Below are 24405 nucleotides of genomic sequence, written 5' to 3' on the forward strand. Positions count from 1 at the left end.
TCCGCCGCCCCATCCGCCCCCCCTTGCCGAACCCCAGCGGAGGGTCCCCGGCCCGCGCTAGCACGGAGCCCAGACGGTCCTTCTGCACCCCCTCCGCGTCCGGTTCCGCCCCCCCCCCCCCCCCCCCCAAAAAAAAACCCCAAACAACCCCAAACAACCCCAAACAACAAAACCCCACAGCGGTTTTGGGGCCCACGGCCCGGCCTTGCACCTGCAGCGGGGGCTCCCCGAGCCTCCCCAGCTCCCCGCATCCGCTGCCCGGGTCGCCCGCTGCCCCCCGCCCCGCTCGGCACCCCCCCTCCGGCAAACAAAAGCGCTCGGCGAGCCAGCGGCGTGCCCGCTCCGCCCCGGCCCCGCTCCGCCCCGCGCTCCCGCGCCGCCGGGCCCGCTCCGCCCCGGGCCCGCTCCGCCCCGCGCTCCCGCTCCACCACCGGCTCCACTCCGGGCCCCGCACCCCCGGGCCCGCCGCCGGGCCCGCCGGGAGCGCCGCCCGTTCACCTGCTGCCTGCGAAGCCGCGAGCGCTGTTTGGCTTCAGCGGGGGCCGCGGCCGCCCGTGCTGTCGCCCCTGGGGGCATGAGCGGCGGGCGGGTTGCTGACACCGAAAGGGGTCGGTGGGGGCTTTGCCCCCAGCTTCTCCCCTCTCGAGCCTGTTTTTCGGTTTATAAGGGAGGGGGGGGCGCCGCGGCGCGGGGGTCGTACCGCTGCTGGCAGGGCTGGTGCAGAAGGCAGCGCTCGGTGGAGGGGTTGCACAAACGGCGCTTGGCTCAGGCACCGTCTCTGGGGTATGTCCGGGCTTCGTCCAACCCTTGCAGATACTGTGTCATTATTTATTGGTTTTTTTTCTTAAGATACAGTTTGGAAGCAAACTCGCTGTTGTGTAATTTCCCATTCGCGCCCGCGGTAAAACCCTTCCCCAGTTTCTCCCGCGTGCCTCGCTGGTTGCAGCACTGTTTCCCCTGCCCTGGGCTAGCAAACTGGCAGCTCCAGGCTGTGTGGGAGCATCCCAGTGCAGCCACCCGCCCTGCCGTGCTGCACCCGGGCCCCCCTTGCCTGCGTTGTTTCACCTAGTGCCTCAGCCATACCTTCGTGGAGTTCTTCTCTTGCCTCTACCATTACCACCTATCCATTTTCTATTTTTTAATTTGAGCTTTAATTTTATGAGCTTAAAATTTAATTTAAATCTTAATTTGAGCTGCCCCAGTGCAGTGGCGGCTGAGGCTCTGTCCCTTGCGATGATGCCCGCTCATCCAGTGGCACCCCCTGTCTGCCGGGTGCACCCCAGGGAGCAGGTGGGCTGTGGGTGCACAGCGGTGGCCCAGGATGGTCAAAATCAACCTCCTGAACTGAGCTGCCAAAGAGCAACTGCAGTGGCTCAGCTTTGCCGTTGCCAGCATCCCTCAGCATCACCGGGGCGGCACTGAAATCCCTCTCCTGCCTCCGAGAAGCGAGGGGATAGACGAGAAGCGAGGGGATAGATGCTTTTCCCTGCCCACATGGCATACGGCGGCTATTCCAGCAGGCTGCTGGCAGGGCAGAAGGGCTGAGATATTTGCTGGTGCCACCAGAGTGAGAGCGAGCTGGATATCGCCTGCTGGTTTATGGTGACTGTGCCCATGGCGATTCCCTTCCTCAGCAGCAGCTTTTATGGTGGTTATTTGGTGGGGCTGCAGGAAAGACGCTGTGGAGCTCCACAGAAAGGTTTCCAGACCTGATCTTTATCTTTAAATGACAAAACCAGCATATTTCCCCTTTTCAAGAGTGAATGAGACCGGAGGTTGGTCTGAATTTGCCACAGGCCACAAATGGGTGATGAGGTCTGTTGGAGTCATCTGCTGTGGCCGAGCCACCATGTTTATCTGAGCTTTGTGCCTTGCTTGGGGATTCCGCCTGGATTGCTATAGAGCCAACGGGCACCTGGCAAAGGGGGCCAGGGCCCAGGGTTTGTGCCAGTGCACATGCAGCAGTCAGGCATCCCTGGCAGGGCTAGGACAAGAGCTAGGGCCGTAGGTCATGTTAAAGAAAATTAATTTTTAAACACCAAGCCCCCCTCCCCAGTCCCCTTGCAACCTCTGGTTCCCTGGCCAAAGCCAGGGAGCGATGCCAGCGGGCAGGGAGGTGGGTAGATGCTGCTTGTGTGGAAGGTGGGAGAGGACTGGTGGATCTGCTCATGTATTTCCCATTTTGTCTTCCAGCAGAGCTGAGTCCCTCTCTTCAGATGAAAAAGGTACAGTAATTTCATGAAATAACTGCACTTCAAATGGGCTTGTTATGAGAAATGCCCAGCCTTTGGAATGGAAATGACAATTATTGTAACTGCTGACTTTAAAACACCTCGGTGCAATGCCTTGGTTTCATGTATAAGAGTTTTGATTTTTTTTATACTGTTTTTTAAAATTCATATTCCTTTGCTATTTATTCCCTTCCTCCAACCTGCATAGTACAAAAACACCAAGAGAGGAGTTAATCTTTTTGAAGCTTATGTCCCCTGACTGCTTTTCTCTTGCAGAGGTGGCAGCTGGCAGCACGGAGGGAGAGGGCTCGGCCGAGGAGCACCCAGTGGGTGAGCACACACGTGGCTGCAGGCTTGCCCCGCACGTGGGATGGCGTGGCTGGCCTTGCGCCTGCCGGTTCCCCACAACATGATAAAACCCCTGTGTAGACACTGCTGTGACTCCTCCAGTCACTTGCTTTGCAATACTGGATTCTCTTCAACTTATGTTTGTAAGAATAATTTATTAAAGCCACGTCTGGTGCATCCATGTGAGTTGCATCACTGGTGGGACACACCAGCTCCCACCAGTGCTTCTCCCACCTCACTTGCATGCCACAGAAACCCATACTTTAACTGGGTGTACTGGGACGTGCCACAGGTGAAGCTCCAGAGCAGTCCCAGGTTGTGTAAAACAGGAAAATTAAGCTCTTTGAACATCGCACATACCTTTCAGAAGGACCTGGGTGACCCCTAGGTCTCCTCTGCTGCTGTGATTTGATGCTCTGATGTTCCTCTCTACCTCAGTATTTTTTTTCTGCTAGCTAACTGGCTGACCAACCTGATGTATTTAAACTTTGGATCTATCCTTTTACTTCCCTGTGGCATTGCCTTATTTCATTCTGCCTGTGACTAACGGGGTGTAATCTTGTTCAGGAGAGGAGGGTTCCAAAACCAGCTCCAGCAGTAGCTCGGAAGAAGAGTCAGGTGAGCATCGTGTTGTGATTTATTCTCTCTCTTTTGAAGATGTCCACCTGGTTGAAAACAGCTGCTTTGCATGGGAGTGGTCCCAAGGTTCTTGTGCCAGACTGTTAATTCAGTGGTCGCATGCTGAAAAGCAGAATGATCTCTCTGTGAGCACATGGTTTTCTAGCCACTCGGTTTAGAGCAGAGCAATAATAGAAGAGCAGCACCTAATGTTGCTGTAGCCTTGTAGACATAACACGCGACACACCAAGAGGCTATAAATCTGCTTAAAAGTTGGCAGCAAAAGTGGCAAAACAGGATGGACAGGAAAAGAATTAAAGGAAGCGTTTTCTGCTGATGAAAAGCCTGCGGCTTTGCTCTTAGGCAGGTTACACCACCAGCAGTTTATTCTGGTTTCATGCAAGATTGATAGTCTTTAGTTAAATAATTACGAAGCTTTTTCTCATCAGATGCAGAGGAGTCGGATGGAAGACGGTCACGTGAGTGCACTTTTATTTTGTTCCTTATATGTCTTGCATGGCGAGGGGGAGCCAGCCCAGATAAGTGATGTGCGTGGGTAGCGACAGCTGATGGCAGAAGAGGGATTTAGAGCTGCCCAGCGTCGCCTGCGAGCCCTTGGGGAGGACGGCTCGCTGCAGTGCGTGCCCAGGAAGGGGGTGTGTGGGGTGCCTGCGTGGGGACACGGCTGCCCCTGCTTGCACACGGAGCCGGAGCAGGGCTGTGGCCGTGGGGAGGTGCAGGATGGAGCCGAGCTGAGCTTCCACGTGCTGCGGGTGGCCCCAGGTCACGACAACCCCGCTGTGGCTCGGGGACTGAAATAGCATCACTGCAGGAAGGGTGCCAGCGCACTCGCTGGAGTTTGCCTGATGTTTTCCAGGCTGTTCGCTGTAGCAATACATTTTCTGCCTCTCCCACATCTGCCTGGCCAGGAGGGCGGTGAAGTCCCAGGATGACTTTGGGACAGGCTGGCTGGAGTCCCTGCTTGCAGGGAGGGGTGTTGGTGGGACGGGGAGCAGGAGCGGGCGGCACGCCGGCAGCCAGCCCTTCCTCACGCCTTGTCACAACAGCTCTGCTGCTTGGCTTCTGCAAAATCCACCCCTTGGGGTAAAGGCGTTTCCTTGATGCGTCAGCTCTGCTCGCTTTCTGCCATGTTGTGGGTCACTAAGGAGCGTTTGGGCACTTTTAAATAATTTTAAGGGCAAATACACTGCAAACAGCGTGGCTGCCTGCTCACTGGGAAGCCCTGTTGCCAGCTTCTGTGCCAGGTGGCTGAACTTTGTACTTGGCACCTTGCGACTCTTCCTGGGGTTGAATCTTTTTTTAACCCTTTGAAAATTTCCACTAGTTTGGGTAAGTTATGAAGTTTTGACAAAAGCTGTTTCCTGGAGTTCGGCTTCACTCCCACGCTGTGCACAGCCTGCACGTGCAGGTGTGCATGCAACAGCTTGGGTCTCAGGAATATTCTCCGGAGGTTTTGGTGAATGTAAGCGAATTAGGTTGGTGGGTTGTCCTTGCTGCACATGGGAGCAGAAACCTGCTGGAGGCTGAGGTATTTGCTGCAAACTTCTTTTTTAGATGAAGAACAGGAGGAGAAGGAGTTGCTACCGTGCTGCGATGAATCAGGTAGTAACGGATCTCTCAAGGGCCAGTGGTTTGTTTTTTTTTTTTCCCCCAAGTGTTTAATTACTTTGCTTTTAATGAGCTGATCTTCCTGTTTTCTCACTAGGAGCAAACTGTCTGCTACCCTGTGAGCACTGCAGAAATGAAAATGTACGTTTATCAAAAAAACCGACCCACATATTTTGCATGAGATAATTTGCAAATTATAATTCTGCTGTCTTATAGACTTCTTAAAATATGTATTTTTAAAATCTGTTTATAGGACCAGAAGGAGCAAGTGACCCCTAGGAGACTGTCTGGAGGACAATATGTGTATGGATTTTTTTTTTAATACAATGGGTATACATTTACACTGTTGTCATCAAGATACTTCTCTCTTCAGTTTGAGTGGGGAAAAAAACTAATTTGCTGCACAAATACATTTGGAGTAATACCAGAAGATACCCCCAAATCCTTAAAAATAAGCAATTTAGAGCAGCTGCCTATGCTGCCTCCAGATCCCGGTCCAAGAAAGTTCTTAGGAAGGTTTCCTGCCTGCCTTGTCTTGCTGCAGTAATTAATGTCAGGTACATTTTTACGTGCTTGTTTTAGTCTGGACACACACGAAGGGTCTTGGCCTGCTTCACAGGAATAGTCATCCTCCCTGTTTGCACTGACCCTGCATTTTATTTTGGACGCTAGCCTTGTTCTACCTCTTTCTGGCTTGGAAGTTGTCATCAGTGCGTGATGTTGGTGGTGTCCGTGCGTGCATGATGTTGGCTTCGATGTTGATGGGAGCTGCGCTGAGCCTTTTGTGTACAAGCAGCTGCCTCGTTTGCAGGAAGCGTTATGCAAAATGTTCATTCCAGCTATTTTGCGTGCATTGGCCTGGCCAGTTTTTAACAGTCCAGTGACAGTTTAAACGTAGGGACTAGAGAGAAAAAAAATTGTTGTGGCTTCTGTGCTATTTAGATAAAGTGCTCTTGGCTGGTTGGGAGGGGATTTTGTTATCCCTTGCAAACCACATTTCTATAGTATTTGCTAGGCAGGGGAAACTAAACTAACCAGGTTGTTCTTGCCCACGGCAGGGCACGGCTGGATGCAGAGGGGACTTACCAGTGCAGCCTCACAGGCTTGATTTTTGAAGTAACGGGGCCCGTCAAAATCACATATTCCCTCTTATCCTGGAGCAAATACGCCAGCCTGGTGGAAAAGCCGTGGATCGTGGGCGGCCCCCTCTTCGACGTGCGCTGCGACTCAGCCCCTGCTCTCACCTCCATCCAGTTTCCCCACTCCCTCTGCCTGGGCGGTGAGTGCTGGTGGCCGGCCCGGTGGCTGCGGGGGGCTGCTGGAGCAGGAGGTGCTGAGGCAGCCCCGTGTCCCCACAGATCATGGTGCTGGCATGGCCTTCAAGGTTTTGCACATCAAGGGCGAGGGAGCAGCCATCGAGCCCTCCGCCGACTACTCGGCCTCGCACGTGAAGTGGCTGGTGAGCTCGCTGTCACCGGTGGGACCACTCATCCAGAGCCAGGAGCCCGTGCAGTACCACGGTGCCGTCATCCTCTACAAAGTCATTGATGAGCACCCCTCCTTGTCCTTTCGGGTCTACGTGGCTACAAACAATGACTCCTTTATAAAGGTATGGCTGGTGTCGGGGGTGTAGTGTGGCGTGGTGTAGAAATACCAGCAGGGCTGGTGCTGGGGACGCTGCACGGAGGATGGGGTGCGGCAGTGAGATGCTCTTCTCTCGCCCCAGCAATTGCATGCAGAGCTATACGTGTATGTCTGTCTATAATGAGACTTCCGTACCAGAAAGGTCTGCCAGCCAAGTTAGGATATTATATTGAAGTAGCAGCTCACAAGCTGCTGTAGAAAAGAAACCCATTTGCCACTAAAATCCACAGAGCTCAGGATTTATACCTGGAGGAGCTTCTTGTCCTCTCACCCATTCCCCCCAACAACACACAGGCAAACACTAGAAGATGACAGCAGCAAATGACCTTCCTTTTATTCAGGTTGCAACCTCTTTTATCTATTTTCACCCCTGTAGCATGATAGCTGCAGAGGTTCCTCGGGTGTTTTTGAGTGTGGTGTTTCGTGTGCAGCTTTCTGTAATGTTTGCCCTGTGGAACGGGTCGTGGCCGTTCTATAGAGCTGTGGCCAGAGAAAAGCCCAGAGAGCCACATTAACTAAGTTTTAAATGGTAATTCCTTTACTGATGTGAGTAACCTTTAAATCATATTTTTAAATTTTAGGATATCTCAAAAGCTGTAAAACATTCTAATAAGAAATTCATTAAAATTGACAAGCCCCCTGTATGCCAGAAGTTACTACAGAAAGGAAAGAAGTATAGATTAATTTGTGAGCCAGAAGCTGAAATAACTCCAGAGGTGAGTCCCTTACACAACCCCCATTTCGTGCACTGCAGCTTCATTAGAAACGTGCCACGAAGTGGCTTTGCCTCTGCGCTCCTGCACTGGCATTAAGGGCATTTTTCACGTTCATTTGCCATTGCTGCAGAAAGCATTTTCCTCTTAGAGCCCTAAAGCTCTGGGATGAAATCCTGACACTGAAGTCAACAGCAAAACTCTGGGGAGATAGGGGTTGGGCTCAGATCTGTGTCAGTAGCCAAATACCTCCTCTTTAGTTTATATGTTTTGGATAAATATTTATTTTTAACATATTTCCATTGTATAGGAAATTGAATTTGTTGACGGATCTCTCTTGAAACTAAAAAGTTACATTGAAGTCTATTTGGAGAAACCTGATGACTTCACCTTGTCTTTGGTTGAGCTAGAGTCCGAAGCGACCGTCTGGAAAGCAAAACTAAGGGAGAGTGAGTCTTTGGTCTTCCCGCGACTAGTTGGTTCCTGCTGAAAAGGTGCAGGAGCTGGAGTATAACTCGGCCCTTGGGTACACCTAAATTCCTACTGTTAAAACCACCGGGTTTGGGGCTGGAAGTGATAAAATGTAGAGGAGCACCCCAGGAGGTTGCAGTGACCTGCCGGATCCCTCGGGAGCAAAGGGGCGAAGGCTGCGGGGCCGCGGGAGGATGCTCCGCTCTCGTGTTACTTACGGGGGATAATGCACAATCTCTACTGCATGTTATCGGTGGCGTGCTGCAGCACGTGGGCGAAAAGGGGATAGTCGTCTCGTTCTATAAAATCTTAGCTCAGCAGCCAGAATCCACCCAATAGCTTGGTTTTGTGCCCAAGAATTGTTGGATGTAAGGCATAGCAGTGGGAATTCCTGCCTCACATTTTGTTTCCTCTACAAACTGTTTCCCAGGTGACTGGATACATTACGATCAGAATAAAAACGAGCAGAAAAGAAGCGCAGTCAGTAAGTCAGTTTGAAGACAAGTCAGGGCTGGTACCTGGCTTGCTTTTGTAGCTCAGGTGATACTAAAGAAACAACATCACCTCTTGCTTTCTTCTTAGGTGTCAAAAAACGGAAACTAGCCCTCAGCATTTTGAAAGAAGACGAGATCTGTGGCAAAAAGCAAAAGAGCAGCAATCCTGCAGGTAAAGCATTTCTGTGTCATTTAAAACAACATGTTTGGTTTTGTTTCTTTTTTGGTTTTGGAGGGGTTTTTTATCCTTTGAATTGAACCTGAGCTTGCTTTTTTAAAGACTTACACAAATCAGAGCATGAAATATAGGAGGAGAAAGCGCTGCTTTTGTAGGTGCAGAATTTTTTACCTACGTTTGTGCGCTTTGCTACACTGTCATGCATTTGGTAAATAAATGGGGGGAAGCAGCTAGGCAATTTGCTTTAAAAGCTTCAGGTAAAATGATATTGTCTTTTAAGACTGAGCAATAGTGGCTATTTTTGAAAGAGGTTTCCACTACATGTCTTAGACTTTGTGCTTGGGATATCTCCTGAGCGATAACAGGCTAGACAAAATAATAATTAAAAACCAAAAGCAGCTCATATTTATTTTTGACATGTGATGCCCTGATGGTGTCTGGGAGCTCCCACCCAGAAACTCCTCATTTATTAACAGTTACCTGGAAAAAAAAAAAGAAGAAATAATGTGAGTTTAACAAGTAAATAAATAAATAAATAAAAAACCCATCAGCAAAAGTAGCCAAGAAGGTGTTTGTTTATGGGTGCCTGTAGCCACCAGAGGGAGAGCTTCCATCCCTCAGAACCTCGGTTTGATGTGTGAGTGATGACGGGGAGAAGGAAAGCAAAGAAGGAAAGCGGCTCAGGCTGTGTAACAGCAGGGCTGAGGCTTCTGAGCCATTGTAATTAAAGGAAAAACAAACATCACCTCTCCAGAGCAGCCAGAGGTTTTGAGAACAGCAGGCATGGGAGAGAGAGAGTGCTTAGCATGGCCTTTAATTTTATACATCTCAAAATTTCTGGGTGCTTGGTAACTTAATGTACCAAGGGAGTTCTTCTGCTGGATGCACGGCTGCTTATAAATGGGGAGCAACCCACTGATGTACAGCAGCCAGCATGCCATCAGGTGTTGTCATCTTCGTGAGCTTCAGCTTCTTAGTCCTTTTCTCCAGCACTCGGCTCTGACCTTGCTGGATAATCTGAATAAGATTACCTTCATCGTATGTCCCCTGGCCACACGTGGAACTAGTAGTGTAATTTAGTTACAAGTTTAATGAGAGAGCAATGTTAAATCTGGCTTTTGTTCTGTGTCTTTTCAGATGGAATTGAAACAAAAAACCTAACTGATCAACAGCTGATGGTGATCGCAAAGTTGTTTGGTAGGCAGTGGCGAGAAATTGCCATTGAGTGTCTTCAGATGGAAATGAAAGACATCGAGCAGATTCAGGCAACAGAAGAAGAAGTTAATATGCAAAAATTTCTGGTGTTGAGCAAGTGGAGAGACAGAGAACAAAGCAACGGAACTGCAGAAGCCTTGTACAGAAGTCTCCGTGAAAAAGTGTCCTATGAGATACTGCAAGCCCTGCAAGGTATCGCCTTCCCGTTATATTTATTTAATTACATCAGTGTGTTTCAGATGTATTTTAAGAATTCACATCAGAGAGTTTACCAAATGCCTAGTACATGTTTTACTACATAGGTCAAAATTGTCTCCCTTTGATGTCAGCAATGACTTTCTTTCTTTCTTGTGGCATTTTTATACTTCCCTTCAGAAACTGCTATAAAATGAATAATATTTCTGCACTGACTGTGTTAATAGTGCTCCCAGCATGACCTGGCTGTCATGGTCAAGCAAATCGGTGCTATAGACCCAAGCCAATGCTGGGTCTTCTCTGGAAGTCCTGAGAAGAGATGTTTGGGTCTTTACTCTTATCTGTTTTAGGAACGGTTAATTAACACCTTCCCCTGATGGATGACTTAGCGGCTGGGTCCTGCAGACCCGTGTGTGTGTATGTATTCCCTCACTGCCCATGGGTGCTCCCGCTTATTTCTGTGCGGCTCCTCACGTTCGGTCCATCCTCTGCAAGCCAGAGCTGTGCAGCGAGCTGAGAACTCAGCCAGCCATGGGGAACCTTTCTCAGAAACAATTTTTTTTTTTTTTCTGATACAGGCAAAACTTTGTTCTTTCTTAATTCTCCCCAGAAGCAATGTTGCTGCAAAGGGTGGGGGGAGCTCCCTTGCTCATCTGACCCTCCCAAACCTGCCTGTGCCAGAGCCCTGTGCTCTCACATAGCGTTTATTATAATACATTTATTATTCAACTTCAATATTGCAGTAACTTCTAGAGGTCAGCTAACCCGTGTGTGTTTGTGCGTGTTCCTTTCCTCAGGTTTCTGGGCTCGGTGCTGAGCTGTGGAGCTGCAGCTGGAAGGAGCACGGCGGGAGCTTCTCCAGCCACTCCCCCGGCATTGCGCTGGGATCCGGGGAGGAAGATGCAAGGCATCATCACTCAGTGGAAAGTTTAGGCAGTGTCTCCACAAGAAATGTGAATGAAATTTTGCGTGGCTATGAGCACATCTAAGACTTTCAGGAGCAATCAGTCTTGCAGCGGATCCCGGCATTGCGGCTGGCAGCGCAGGGCTTCGTGCTTGGGGAAACCCAGCGCTGCCACCCAGCTTTGTCATGTTTGAGCCGGTCCTAAAAGACGTGAACACTGGAAGAAACCACTTTACCTTGTTCAGGTACATGGTTGTTATCAGGAAACATTTTTATTTCTATCAGGGAAAGACAGGGAGGAAAGTTATGCGGAAATTTTCATCCCCTTAAAAAAAATATTGAACTGCCAAAATCATGAGGTACACTGTATTTCTCACAGATGCCCAGAATCAGGGAAGAATAATCCTAAACTTGCAGATAAATTCCTTTGCATAATCACTGTACATATACATAATCACTGTATATACTTGTGTACAATCAGTCCTTGTTAAGCTGTGGTTCTGTTTTCTAAAAACCCGAAGACTGGTTTCACGGGAACACCACTTAATAACTCCAGGCAACTTTAAATTTTCCCTGGGAATTTCTTCTTCACTCTTTTCTGTATAGTCTGTCTCAATTTTTATGAGATTTTTTTTATGTTGTACATATTTTTTTTTATTAGAAACTTTTTATACTTTTTTTTGCTTGATAATTTTAAATGGAATAGAATTAGGTGCTTAAACTAAAATGGAAGAAGCCAAAATCTTGGCAGAGGCTGTTGCTCAGCAATGCACATACTACAGAACTGGAAAAGATTTGGAAAGAACCTTATTTGCAGAAGAGGGTGGTAACGTGATACAGGAGATTGTCTTGATTTTAAAGACAAGTGATTCTTTTGATCATCTTCCTCTGCATATGTTTATGAAAGGAAAAGCATACTTTTGAAAAATAAGGATTAAAAAAGAAACATGTACGCGATTTACGTATGATTTTTGATTATTTTCTCTTTATTTTAGCCGTTGGATGAAATGTGGCAAGGTGGTTGTGTTATGGGCCGCCTTTTCAGCCCTTGATGCTCCAATGCTGCATACAGCCGAGCGCTGACGGGAAGGGCTGTGTCGGTGCCCAGGACTTTGTGGGCTCTTCTTCCAGTGAGGCATTTAGGGGGGAAAAAAGCTGTGGAAGGCAGGGATGCTTGTGTGGGGCTGTCCATCCCCAGCACAGCAGCCCTGGGCTCTTTTCTCTGGGAGAAGCCAAGGGAAATTGCCATCAGGGGGATCTTTAAGATACCAGGTAAAACTCAAAGATCTAATAGGACCCTCTGGTCAAAAGCAGAAATCGATCAAAGCTGGAAAAAAGGTGCTGATTAGTAATAATGAGGGTAACCGGGTTGCGTAGCAGATGGTCAAAAGAGAGAAGGTCTTCAACCTTCAGCTTCTTTAAATCAAAATCAAGAAGCTGTTAAAAAAAAAAAAAAAAAAGAGTATGTTGTATTTCTGCGGTCTTCAGTTTGGCTTTGTCCAGTTCTCGCAGGCAGAAGGGATTTGGACGTTACAGGTGCATCACAGCACTGAAGTGTGAGGTTGCTCTTACCTTACAACTTGGTCTGTGTTGGGGGTGGTCTGTGGGAGTAGGGACCACGGCTCTAGTCCAGGCAGGGGGAGTTTGTAAGATTGCATTTTAAGGGCTGGTGTGGTGGGTGGGTAATGCCAGTGCTTGGGGAAGAGGGGAGGGGATGGAGGGTGGCAGTGGCCCCCTCAGCATCTAGAAGAACTGAGGATCCCACCAATCCTTCAGCATCAAAGGGTGCTGCTTGGGGGTCCCCAAGGAGTTGGGAGGGCAGAGCTTGGAGAAACCAAGCAAGGGGAAAGAGCTGAAAACCAAGAGATGAGGGGCAGCAGAGGCAGTGTGGGAGCTGGCTGGGACGTGGCCAAAGCTGCTGCTTGGCTGCTGGAGGGGGGACTTCACCTGGGCTGGCTCATGTACCGTGGGCAGGAATGGGGGAAGGTCATCCTCCTGCATCCCTCCTGGCCTCCATGGATAAATCCTTGCCTCCCTGAAACAAGCAATTTAGCCATTGATTTTTGGTGGGGCCAGGGCTCCTCCCATGTAACCGGCTGGAAAATCACAGTAAATGAGGATGAAAGCCCACGGGTTGCTTTGGGTGCCCAGTCTGAGGGAAAACCCATGAGAAACTGATGTAAGTAAGAAGACAGAAATAGGATTTTAAAATATGATACCAGTGCTAAAAGTTACCAAGGTATACCTTTACATGCCAGCAATATTCAAAATATTTTAGAAGTATTCATGTTATAGCTCAAGGAAGAAAAAAAGAAAAGACACCACCATTTTTATGCAAACTATAGTTTTAATAGGTAATAAATAGAATAAATAAGGAATATAATCATAAATAGATTTCTATAAGCATGTTTCAATTTCTAAAAATTACAGCTAAATAAATAGAACAGTTAAGACAAATTACTGTTGAGTGATGGTTTAAGAACATTTTGGTACTACAGTGTAGCTTGTTTTCTAGAAATCTAGAAGTTTAATATGATAGCTTAAAAGGCACTTATAAGAGCTTGCTAAAACATGATTTATAAGAAATGCTGTGAAATATTATGTGCTAGATTCTTTAAAAGCCCCCAACACCTCGCAGGGTATTGACACTGTTTTTTCTCCAAGGCACCCTCAGGTCCCCCGACACGCGGAGTGCTGGGCGCTCACAGCAAGCTCTCCAGGGAGGTCAGGTAGTTCATCGTCCTGGTGATGGTGAAGGCGCGGATCCGGAAGGCGTGAAGGATGCTGCAGAGCTTCATCCGCTCCTTGAAGGAGGCCAGCCCCGCGCCTGCCGCCGGCTGCGGCATGCTCCTGCTGCTGCCCTTCAGGGCCTGGGAAGAGGTAGGGGTGTTAAAAACTCACCAGAAAGTGGCTAAAACAAAAAAAAACTCTTTAGGTTTTTCACCCCCTGAGTGATAAATGACAAGATTTAGAAATAGGAATGTATTCTCATAAAAGAAAAATCTGAAATTTTAATGAAACAATTAATAGGCTTAGGATAAAGTTTGAAATATTTAATGATATAATTAATAGCCTTAGGATGCACGGCTGTACTTTCCTCAAGACAAAAATGTCCATTTGTGCACAGAGGCTCTTTCTGCCCAGGAATAAAGGTGCTTTTTTAATACTAAGCCTATGGCCGGCTTTGTCCAGTGACCCTTTAGACCAGGCTCAGAATCCCCAGGCTATTGGGAGATACTGTGTCAATACAAAGACAATTAACTTTTTTTTTTTTTAATTAGCTTTTGTTAAACAGCTTTTAACATCTGTTCCCTCTACTCACTAATAATATTTATCAAAGTTCAGTACATCCTATGTCGTATTCAGTGTACTGGGAGTACTGTTATTTGGTATTTGGAAGAGAAATAGAGCGATGTCCCCGTTATCTTTTACTCTATTTTTGAGTTCCCCGAGGAGCTGGCAGAAGAGCCTGTAGCCCATCTCCTTGTGAGAGTGGAGCAGAGCGAAGGAAGGAGGGCTGCTCAGGAGCCACGCGCCCGAGTCCTGATGCATTGGCCATACCAGCAAGGCAAAAACATGGTGCGACACACAGTTCATAAAAAATCCAGTCCCTTCTAGGAAAAACAGTAACAGACCATTTTTTAAATTAACAGATTAAAGAAATATCACTATTTGACTGACTGTAGAATGGAGCAAACTCTGGTTTAAGACTGAAATAGCAGAAAGGAAGGAGACAGACAGAAACACTTACTTTCATCATTTCATCAATGGTTTCCATCACCTTTTGATCATTGAAGCTCTTCAGCTCTGCCCTGTAGGCATTCAGGTCCTCATAGATTCCCCACAGGCATTTACTCTGCACAAGTCAGAATTATTAGGAAATGTGGGAATCTGTTGTTAAATGCTTTACACGTACAAGCAAAAGAAGGGGTTCTTTGGGGAAACTTGCAATTTACCGTATCAAAAGTAGATCTTTCCAGTGTTGGACAGTTTCCAGTCTGCAAATTAAAGAAGAAATGAGACATGGTGATTTTGTGGAAGTGTGAATTATACAGCTAGCTGTTCTATGGAAATATGATGCTGAAACTTTATATAATTTTAAATTATTATTTTTTTTTTACCCCTGGATCCTCAGATGTGCAAGCTTTTATTGTATTGATTCGATTCTTAGTGATATCTTCAAGATCAACCTCTTCAAGGTTACATTCAAATCCCAGGGTGCCGAGCTCCTGTGTTAAGAAGGGAATAAAAATGTGTCACTGACTCAGCTTCACGGTACTGTATACATATATATATGTGCGTGTGTAAATACACACAATTCTTTGTGATGCATCATGGCTCTCTGTGCTTAGCTGAATTCTAGGAATGAGGCTGTGTGAAGACTGCAGTTAAATATGAAAGATAGCAAATAGACCAAGAGACTGCAATGCTGTGGTGGTTGTGTTTAATGGGAATAAGCGCAGACTTTTCACAGTTTGGTTTATATGTTGTTGCAAGTTGTACTGCCTCTGTTAATTTAGATTATTCTCTCAGGCACCAAATCTATTGAGAACTTTATGTTGCTACAGTTTCAAATGTAAACTATCTCTTAGAAAGTGAAAAACAGCAAATACCATCCACATAGACCTTTAACAGTGCCTGCTGACCCACCGTAAGTGTGGAACAGCACACCTATTTAGTGGTGGGGTTTTTTGCAGTTTTCTGAGATGAAGCTTGCAACAATAGCAGGGAATTTTAGCCAAAAAAATCCCCTTGGCACTACTGCCAGTGGGCTTTAGCATGGGAAGATGCTACTGCACCAAACCAATGACACCAGCAACATGCAAATATAAAGACAAGGTCAGGAGCAAGTGTTTCCTGAGCCAGCTTTGCAGGGGCCTTAGAGAAAGAGCATGTCCAAAACAGAGAGCATTCAAATCAGCTGTTGATGTGTTTCTGGCACTGCTAATGGTGTGTGTGTTTCTGTGGGGCTGAGGTGAATCAGGGCTGAGAAAGAGACCTGAGCAAATGCCCATTTTAAAGGGCTGATCAAGGGAGGCATGAAAGCAACAGCCAGTTATAGATTTTTAAAGTGAATCAACAGAGAACATCCATCCTCCCAGGTATCCTCAGCAACCCATCACTGCCCAGCTGGGTACTATCACTGCCAGCCTGGGTATGACCACGCCACATCACTGCCCATCTGGGTAACATCACCGCCTGCCTGGGTGCCACCACTGCCTCATCGCTGCCTGCCTGGGTGCCACCACTGCCGCATCACTGCCCACTTGGGTACCGCTTGGGTACCACTGCTGCCGCATCACTGCCTGCTTGGGTACCACCGCTGCCGCATCACCGCCCACCTGGGTGTCATCGCCAACCCATCACCGCCCGCCTGGGTACCACGACCTCCCCCTCGCTGCCTGCCCAGCCCGCCCAGCCCGTGTCCCGCCGGCCCCTGTCAGACCTTCAGCCGGTGGAGGAAGGCGTTGACAGCCGCCAGCAGCTCCAGGGAGCGGCTCAGCCCCTCGGCGAGGCGGGGGCGGCCGGGGGCCGGCAGCGCCCGGGCGGGGGGCGGCAGGGCCAGTGCCAGGCAGAGCGCGGGCAGCAGCACCCAGGGCCCTGCCCGCTGCCTGCAGCCCCGGGCCGCGGCGCTACGCGGCGCTGCCTGCCCGCTGCTGCCCGCGCTGCCCGCGCTGCTGAGGTCCCCGCGCCGTGCCATGCCGCTGCCACGGGAGCGCTGCCGGGGCCGCGCAGCATCTTATAGGGGCGGCGGGCGGGAGTTCCCCCCTCCTGGCTTTCCTTTCCAGCAGCGGCTCGGTGAGGCTGGCAGCCGGGCCGGGGGCAGCCCTCGCTCATCCCGGGAATCCCGGCCCCGCGGGGGGGTTGGGTGTGTGTGTTGGGGGGAGGCTGGGGGCGCGGCCCCTGCTCCTGCTGGCTGCCCGCGCCCGGCGGGGGATGCCGCAGGAGGGATGCTGCGTGGCGCATCGGAGGCTGGGGGAGCTGTGCGGAGGGCTGGTCACTGTGCACACAGCATGCAGCGAGCCTGTGGAACAATGAGAATGACTTAAAGTGTGTGTATGACACGTAGATAAGCTTTCCTCAGTCCATTCTTTACTATTTAAAACTATCCCGATGAGATGTCATTAGTGAATATTCATGAAAACCTGCCTGGAACCTTGCTTTTTGCTGATATACATCACCAAATATTCCAGTGCTACTTCATATAATGCATGGCCATTCTTAGCCTGGCTAAAAGCCTGTAGGAAACATCCATCCATCAGGCCTGCTGTGAACTCAATGGGAGCTTTGCTATCAACTTGGAAAGGAGTGGGATAGATCAAGAGTTTTATATTGCATTTTCAGATTCTTTTTGTTTTAATTGACGCTTGTTTCCCATAAGAAGGTTGCGGTGTGTTGAGAGACTGACTTTGCTAGAATACCAGCATCGCATAATTTTCCAATTTCACTGTGTGTTTTCCACTTCTGTGCTAGTCATTAGGCTGTGGGCTGTGGTTTTAATCTTGTGTAGGAGACTTTTTTTCTCTGACACAGAAGTGAAAGAGACCTTTGGGATATACTTGCATGTGTGTTCTTGAAAAGGCATCACTTTGGCTTTCCAGGTTTCTTTGCCCAGCATTCAGTCATAGTGTTGCCCTCAGCAGCAGGGCATGAGGTTTCTCTTCTGGTGGGGCACCGACACACAGCTTCTTGTTCAGGGCATTCCTGCACTGCACTTAGGCCACGTACTGGGCTATCAGTTTGAGTTCTCTGTCCAAAAAGAGGAATATTTAGCTCAGGTACCTTCAGAGGTCTCTGAATGAGGCTGCTATTGAATGGGCATTGTGTACAGAACAATTATCTCAGGGGAAGCTGTGCGTGGAGGTGCCTCTCCTCAATGGTCTCATGGGCCAGGAGAGAGGGCTTTCCTTCCTGCTGCTGAGTGCCAGCTCCCAGAGGGATTCCTTTGTGAGCTGAGGCAGCTATGTGGTGGGAAACACTGGGGCTAGACGGTGTCCAATGTGTGCTGCTGGTATTTGCAATTTTTTGCAAGGAATTTGCAAGTTTACAAGGAATGTCCTGTTGTGGCACAGGTGTTTCCAAAGTAGAAATCCTATCTTGGTGAGTGCTTCCTCAGCCCAACTGTTTGTAATGTATTCCTGAAACACAGGGTGGGTTTAATTCACTGATAAAATGGAACATATCCTAATACTGATGAGGGATTTTTTTTCCTGGTAGAAGAAGAAATAATTGAATGTTGCTATATCTGCTGTGTTACAAATAGGAAGGTTTTTCTCTATTATCTATAAAGAACCATGCTCCAATGATACCATTGTCACCATTTGTTTATTTTCCTGATAGCATCTGAAACCCAAGCCCTTGCCATGCCGGGCTGCTGAAGACCCGTGTACACGTGTTGCAGGATCAGAGGTGATACATCCAGAGACCCGCCGAGGCTCCAGCACTTGTGATCACACGCTGCAGACCCAAATCCCAGCGGAGCAGCAATCCCACAGGTACTGTGGTGAGAGTCCCTAGGACAGGTGCTGGGCATGGTGTTAACACGGTGGTTGTGCTGGTTTGGATGGGTGGCGAGCTGAGCTTGGCCAGTCTCTGCTCCTTTCACCCCATTTATACTGTATCTGTATTCTCTGCTTGACCGCACTTGTGTTTTGGCTGTGGACTGAAGGCAAGTGCACTCCAGTGTAGGGCACTTTCTATTGAGGTTTTCTCAAAGTGATGTATAAGATACTAACTGCTGGGTCCTAGCCACGAGGTAATAAAGTCTTACTGATATGTTTATTTTGGGTAGACTTATATGGTTTTTCATTCCTAGCCTCATCCATCTGTCTGCCTCCTTCACCTCAAAGCATCCTATATTTGACCAGTCTGGAGTCTGAACGAAGCATCTCGATAACTGCTGCCCATGGTCTGCTCTCGGAGCAGCTCTGGGCCTGTCTGCTTTGCTCGGGGCAAGTGTGGTCTCGCGGCCAGCCCGGAGGAGAGGGAAGCAATGCCTCTCAGCATCAGGGCTGGTGTTGTAGGCCCCTGGTTGCCCTGGTCCCAGGCATGAAGGTCTTTCTGCCTCGGCAGAAAGATCTACGGGCTGGGCTTTGATGGTCCTTAGTGCTTATATACAGCTTGACATCTCACAGTAATGTTATTTTGGGGAGTTAGACATAATTAGATGTAATAATATTTTCTATGTCAGCAGCATCCAAAACCGGAAAGCAAGTTCTTTTGAAACTCAAAAATCCATGCCCTTTTTATTGCATATGGTGGCTTGATCTCGGGTTCCCATCTCATCAGGCAAACAAAGGATTATAAAGGTAGAGCGATACATTTGTTATTAAAACAACAAAGATAGGGGTATATCATGTGCGCATTTAGAGATACAGTGCAGTAATTGCATACCAGAATCTATTTAAAATGTTAGAAGATGTATGATTCTACATGAGAAAATGTAATTCCACTGGGTTTATTTCAACTATAAACTGCTCTGGCTGAAATTAACCTCCAGAGAAAAACAAGAACCATTGTGGATCTTGCTATAAAACTGTATTTTGACTGTATTGCAGTCAGAATTAGGTGAAACTCTGTTCTTGGCTATGCTGCACTCAATCAAAACAATAGTTAAAAATCCTATTTGAAAAAGAAAGGAAAAACAATAATAATAAAGAAACCCAATTAGAAAAAACCCAGCCCCCCAAGCCCCTCAGTTCAGTTTAGTTTTGAGGACATAGGCAAGTAATGAGAAATGGGATCTTCTCCAGCCACACTGTTCTAAAAAAATGGGAGGTTCCTGGAAACGTGTGCTGACACGAGACGCTGTGGTGCTAACCTCGTGTTTCAGTCTTGGCTTGCCTTCTCTCCCCTCTTACAAACAGCAGGCTAAGTTTTATCTCCATGATTGCTGTCTAAGTCCAAGCTAAATGAAGCCCACCCTGCTTTCAGAGGAAGCTGTGGGTGAAGAGCCACGGACAGCACGCGCCGGCCGCTGCATCGTCAGCCGTGTGCTGCGGTGGAATGGTGGTTAGCGATGTTTCTGAGCTGGGTCTCTGGTTGTGTAATGTTATTTCTCCTGTAATGTGTAAAATTAGGTGAATTTTCTGCATTAACAGGCCAGATACCAAACCCTTAGCGAAGGTCATGTAGCAACCTGTAACACATCTTCAATGGGAAGAGATGGGTTAATTGTAGGAGATCCTATTCCTTGTAACTATAATTCTATACAGATATAATTATGCAATAATTATATACATATAGAAATTAAAGCTGCAGTATGATTATATCCCAGCTAGGCTGACAGTTAATTGTAGATAGTTGCTACATAAAAAGAACTGCAAAATGTTGTGTGGAATAAGATTTCTGGATGCTTCGGTAAATAAAACTAATTTTTGTACTCTTCACTGCTCTCAGAACATATGGTCAAGGATAATTTTTTTGGTCCTGGAAATTTTTTTCAGAAGATCTGGGGTCAGATATCTCACCAGAATGCTGTCATTGACAGAAGCATTGCTTCTGGTCTATGTTGGGAACCAATGGCTCCACAAAATGGGAAAGCAAAGACTCGAAATAAGCTTTCCTGGTGGTTTTTTGACTGTTGGTGCTTATTAATTGAAGAATCCCCTGAAATACATAACTCTAAGTATGGGCTTATGCTGATATTTGGTTGATACCTAATTAAATGCTGTTTCTGAGTGGAAGTGGCTTTTCTGCACTGGCAGTCAGGGTGCTGGAACCCATAAAATCCTGTGTCAGTCATCACCTGCATCTCTTGGCTCTTCTCTCTTACAGCCATCACTGGAGTTCATGCAGTTTTCCCCACAGTCCTGCCCTGTACTGCAGCATCTCTGCTCTTCACTGTGGTTTTCTGGCCATTGGCTTTCTGGTGCCAGGCAGGTACAGCCTGGGGTCCTTCAGTGGCCAGGTGGACCGGGCATCCCCCAGTTTAGTGGGTGTTATTTGCAGACTCCACTCCCAAGCTGGAATCTGCATGCCAGTGTACAGCCTGTTCCGGGAAAGGGATGGCACTGGGGTGACGGCTGGATGGGTGCTGTGGCTCCCTGAAAAACACACAGGTATTCTGATGGTTACACTTTGGGCAGGTAACTTCTCACACTGAAATGGGAGGATTGTTTGAAGAGCACCCTAGAACGTGGGGGGAAGGAAGGTATTTTCTGAGTCAATGTATGCCTGAGATAAGCCAGGAGTTACACTTTTTTTTTATCCCAATGTTTTTTCAGCAGCTTTTTCAATTGGATGTAGGACCTGATTTTTTTCCCTGTTGTCAAGTGGCTGCATTTAGTGAAGGTCAACTGCAAAGCTCTCTGCTAAAGGAGCATTAACACCAGTTTCAGCACTGTCACTCCAAGGGGCTGCTGTACTTAGCTCATGATGCCTTACAGAAAACAAAAGATGTGGGCAAGCTCTAGAAACCCTCACCCACAGAAACAGGGTTGGTGATGTGGGGAAAACTCTCCCTCAGCCCTGTGGGTTTTGTTTTGAAGTTTTATGACATTAACAGAAAGAAAAAGCTCCTGTGAGGACCTTGACAGGGCTGGACGATGCTGCGGTACAGCGGGGCAGGGAGAGGGGGGTGCCATGGGCTGGGGCACCACATTCATCCCCAGGTGCCTGCATCAGATCTCGGAGCAGTGGTCCCTCTCCTGCCTGTCACCCTGGGACCTCAGGACCCTCATGGGATCCTCCTTTGTCCCCTTGTCATCCCTGCCCCTCCCAGCACCGAAAACACCCGGGTGAGTAATGCAACCAGTGGTAGCGGTGCCTGTGGTTTCGTGTGTGGGGAGGGAGCGTGGGCCCCCGCCGAGGGGAGTGCTGCCGGCTTGCCAGCACTTTTGATGGTCCCTCTTTCACTCTCACTTTCTGTTTTCACCCGCTGCAACGTTTCTCATCACTGGGTGCTTTTTTAATTTGTTCTTCTGTCCCTTTTATCTCCTGTGCAGAAGCTCTGGCAGGTTCAGATGCTGTGGCTGACCTGATGGGCAGGCAGGAGGGCGGCTGTGGTGGGGCAGAGGGGCGGCTGCAGTTTTGCTCGTTTCTTGCTGGTTTTGTATTTGTCTTTTCATCTGGCAGTGGTTTTGCACTTGAGGGGAAAAAAAGGAGAGTTGATACTGGTTAACAGGAGAAGCACCAGTGTGATTTTTTTTTGCGTTTCTTTGATGCAGCATGATTGCCTGAATCACATTAATGATGGATGCAACCCTTCACCCCATCCTGAAGCAGCAGGATGAGGAGAGTGTTCGCACTCTTGGGGCTGAGCCAGCCGATGACTCAAACCTGAGAAGGCTTACCGAGATGCAAGGTCAGAGTCTCGAGTGCTTGGGGATACCCGGAGAGCTGCTGGTGTGACTCACGGTTAGAGCATTCCCTCGTGAGAGAGGGAACCAAGCTCCAGTCCCAAGAGCATGTATTTGGCAGGAGTTATTCAAGCACCCATTCCCCCGGGAATGCTGTGCCCAGGATTTTGCACAGGTCAAAGCGCGCTGTGACATGCTGTATGGGTGAAAGGGAGCCACTGCTGGCTCTCCACGTTGCTCCTCCTCCGGGTCAGGCACTCTCCTGGCAGATAATTTCTATTAGAGGGACACGTTTAATTTTTTAAATTATTATTCCTTGATAAGCATAAAAAAATAAATACATCAGTCTTAGTGAAATGAAGCCCTGACTGAAAGGAGGTTATAACCCCTAGATCTTAGTGGGAAAGGTGGGCTAGGGACCAGTCCTTTCCCCTAAAGCAATTATTTGAAGTAAATAATGTCTCTTCAGGGGTGAAACCAGCCCTTCTGGCATCGCAGGGTGGTGTTTTGTCTGCCAGGCCCAGGCAGCGTGTGCTGGAGGGATGGGCAGGGATGGCCTGGACCTTGCAGTGCTCACTAGGAGGGACTGGAGCAGCCGATGTGCTTGCAGGAGTAAGGATTACACGTATGTGTAGAGTGTGAGTAAAGTACAGCTTATATGTGTGAGTAAGTGCCATTTGACTTCCAATTTTCAGTACTACAAATATGTTGAGTATGTATTATCCTTATTAGGTCAAAGATTAATGATATTTAGCTGTTCCTGGAGGTTAATTCCCAGCAGGGCAGGTAAGGGCAGACCCAGCTGGTAACAGGTACTGGAAAATAGAAGCTTTTTGCATAGTTAGTTGAGGGAGCACCCAGTTTATGCATGCTTGTCGGTTCTCAGGATACATGATACTCGTGTGAGCAGTAATTCCTGAAAATACTTTATAGAAGTACATGGTCTAACTTGCTTGCTCCATTGACAGAACCCATGGGGATGATGACGGCCTCACAGGCAGAGCAACCTTCCGCTTTTAAATGAGAACATTAAAGCTGTCTGCAGCAGCTGCTCTGATTTTGGATTACAGATTGCCTCATCCTCAAGAACGAAAGGGGAAGGGTTGCTGAAGCGTGTGAGTCAGGGGCTCAGGGCGTGGGGCAGCTGCTCTCCCAGCGTGCGGGGAAGCGGGGCTTTGCCGTACCCCTGTGAAAAGGTTGGGAAGCATTGGACAGGTTTGGATCCTAACAATGCCATGTAAAGCTCTTAATGTCTGCGTCAGTTGTTTAACCACTGCCAGCTGCGATGTGCATCTCTCCGGGCATGGCTTTCACCTGCTGTGGGCTGGGGCAGCTGGCAGGAACCAGACACAGCTCTGTGCTTGTGGCAGAGCCACTGTCACCAGCTTAGACTAAGCCACAAGAAAAACACCTTACTGAATGATAACAGTAACGCACAGGGCAATCGTGACTTGTGTTTCAAACAAAAATATTTTTTTTTATTCAGCCTTCCAGGTTGTTCTGAATGAGAATTGTTACAAATCTGTATTACCTCAGTTTTTTTCCTGTGTGAAGTCACCTCTCCTGGGAGGGATGGCAAAGCTGCTCTCTATCCTGCAGGCCAGCACAGCCAGGAGAGGACCAGGCCAGGTTGGGGACAGGGCTTGCCTTCGCCTGGAGCATCAGCATCTGCGCAGGGGCGAGCTCCTGACACAGCCCGGGTGGCGGAAGCCTGAGTGCTGGTTTTCTTCGGCTGACTTCCACTAGATACGCACGAGGGGCTCGGCGGTGTGTTAGCGCTTCATTTCCCATCTGGCTGCATCTTTCAGCTTCAGCAAAGGAAAGGTGAGGGTCCGGAGTCTGGCGTCTGTGTCTGTGCTGTGGGTGAGGTGGGCTGTGGCGATGGCTCTGCTAACTGCAAGTGGCCAGTGGGGAAAAAAGGTATTGGTCACAGAACAAAGACTTAACAGGTTTAATTTTGAAATTATTTTTAATTTAGATGCAACAAATCTTGACTTAATTTTAAAACAATCAAAAAAAGAGAAACCTCTGGATTTGGTTTGATTAGAGCATGGAAGAAACATCACATTTAAACTCTTTGAAACTGTATAATGTGTATATATAAAGAATCTATATATACATGGCTACACCCAGCTGCTGACCCTGCAAGGGCTCTGTAGGAGACCCAAACCATTTCCAAGCAGGCTGCGCTAAGCTGCAGGCTCCTGGTGTCATGTTGAACTCAAAGGCAGCCCAAATACGACTGCACAGCCTCTAGTCACATCTCCCAACCCAACGCATCTGCTGCAGGCTCTTGACTTGTGCATGGACACGGGGCTGGTGTCCCTTTGCTCCCCAGAGCTCATGTTCCAAGGCAGTGGGAACGTGCAGGATGAGTGGTCCGACACAGTGATGTGGATCCCTTCCCTACTTCCAAAACCAGATTTCTGGGTGATTTTTAGAGCTGCAGGAACCCTTGCCAACTC

The 24405-nt window shown here is 48.3% G+C and overlaps 2 protein-coding genes across 2 annotated transcripts; one reads left to right on the plus strand and one right to left on the minus strand.

The window, feature by feature from the left end:
- The first annotated feature begins 440 nt into the window (after positions 1 to 440).
- Positions 441 to 11601, plus strand: LOC119156927 (caspase recruitment domain-containing protein 8-like). Its single transcript, XM_037407384.1, has 16 exons — positions 441 to 783; positions 2194 to 2225; positions 2508 to 2561; positions 3147 to 3197; positions 3647 to 3676; positions 4773 to 4820; positions 4924 to 4967; positions 5080 to 5129; positions 5885 to 6105; positions 6185 to 6435; positions 7052 to 7186; positions 7494 to 7632; positions 8085 to 8138; positions 8237 to 8320; positions 9464 to 9733; positions 10534 to 11601. Exons 1-16 carry the CDS (start codon positions 575 to 577, stop codon positions 10551 to 10553), a joined length of 1692 nt encoding a protein of 563 aa, XP_037263281.1. The 5' UTR covers positions 441 to 574; the 3' UTR covers positions 10554 to 11601.
- A 1448-nt stretch (positions 11602 to 13049) lies between these two features.
- Positions 13050 to 16227, minus strand: IL12A (interleukin 12A; the record flags this gene model as incomplete). The annotated part of the gene is made up of 4 exons (XM_037407302.1): positions 13050 to 13510; positions 14392 to 14496; positions 14750 to 14869; positions 16087 to 16227. Coding segments are annotated over 4 exons (534 nt in total), but the record flags the coding sequence as incomplete, so codon positions are not given.
- Between the last annotated feature and the right edge of the window lie 8178 nt (positions 16228 to 24405).

Source organism: Falco rusticolus, chromosome 13, assembly GCF_015220075.1.
Source record: "Falco rusticolus isolate bFalRus1 chromosome 13, bFalRus1.pri, whole genome shotgun sequence".
Classification (NCBI taxonomy): domain Eukaryota; kingdom Metazoa; phylum Chordata; class Aves; order Falconiformes; family Falconidae; genus Falco; species Falco rusticolus.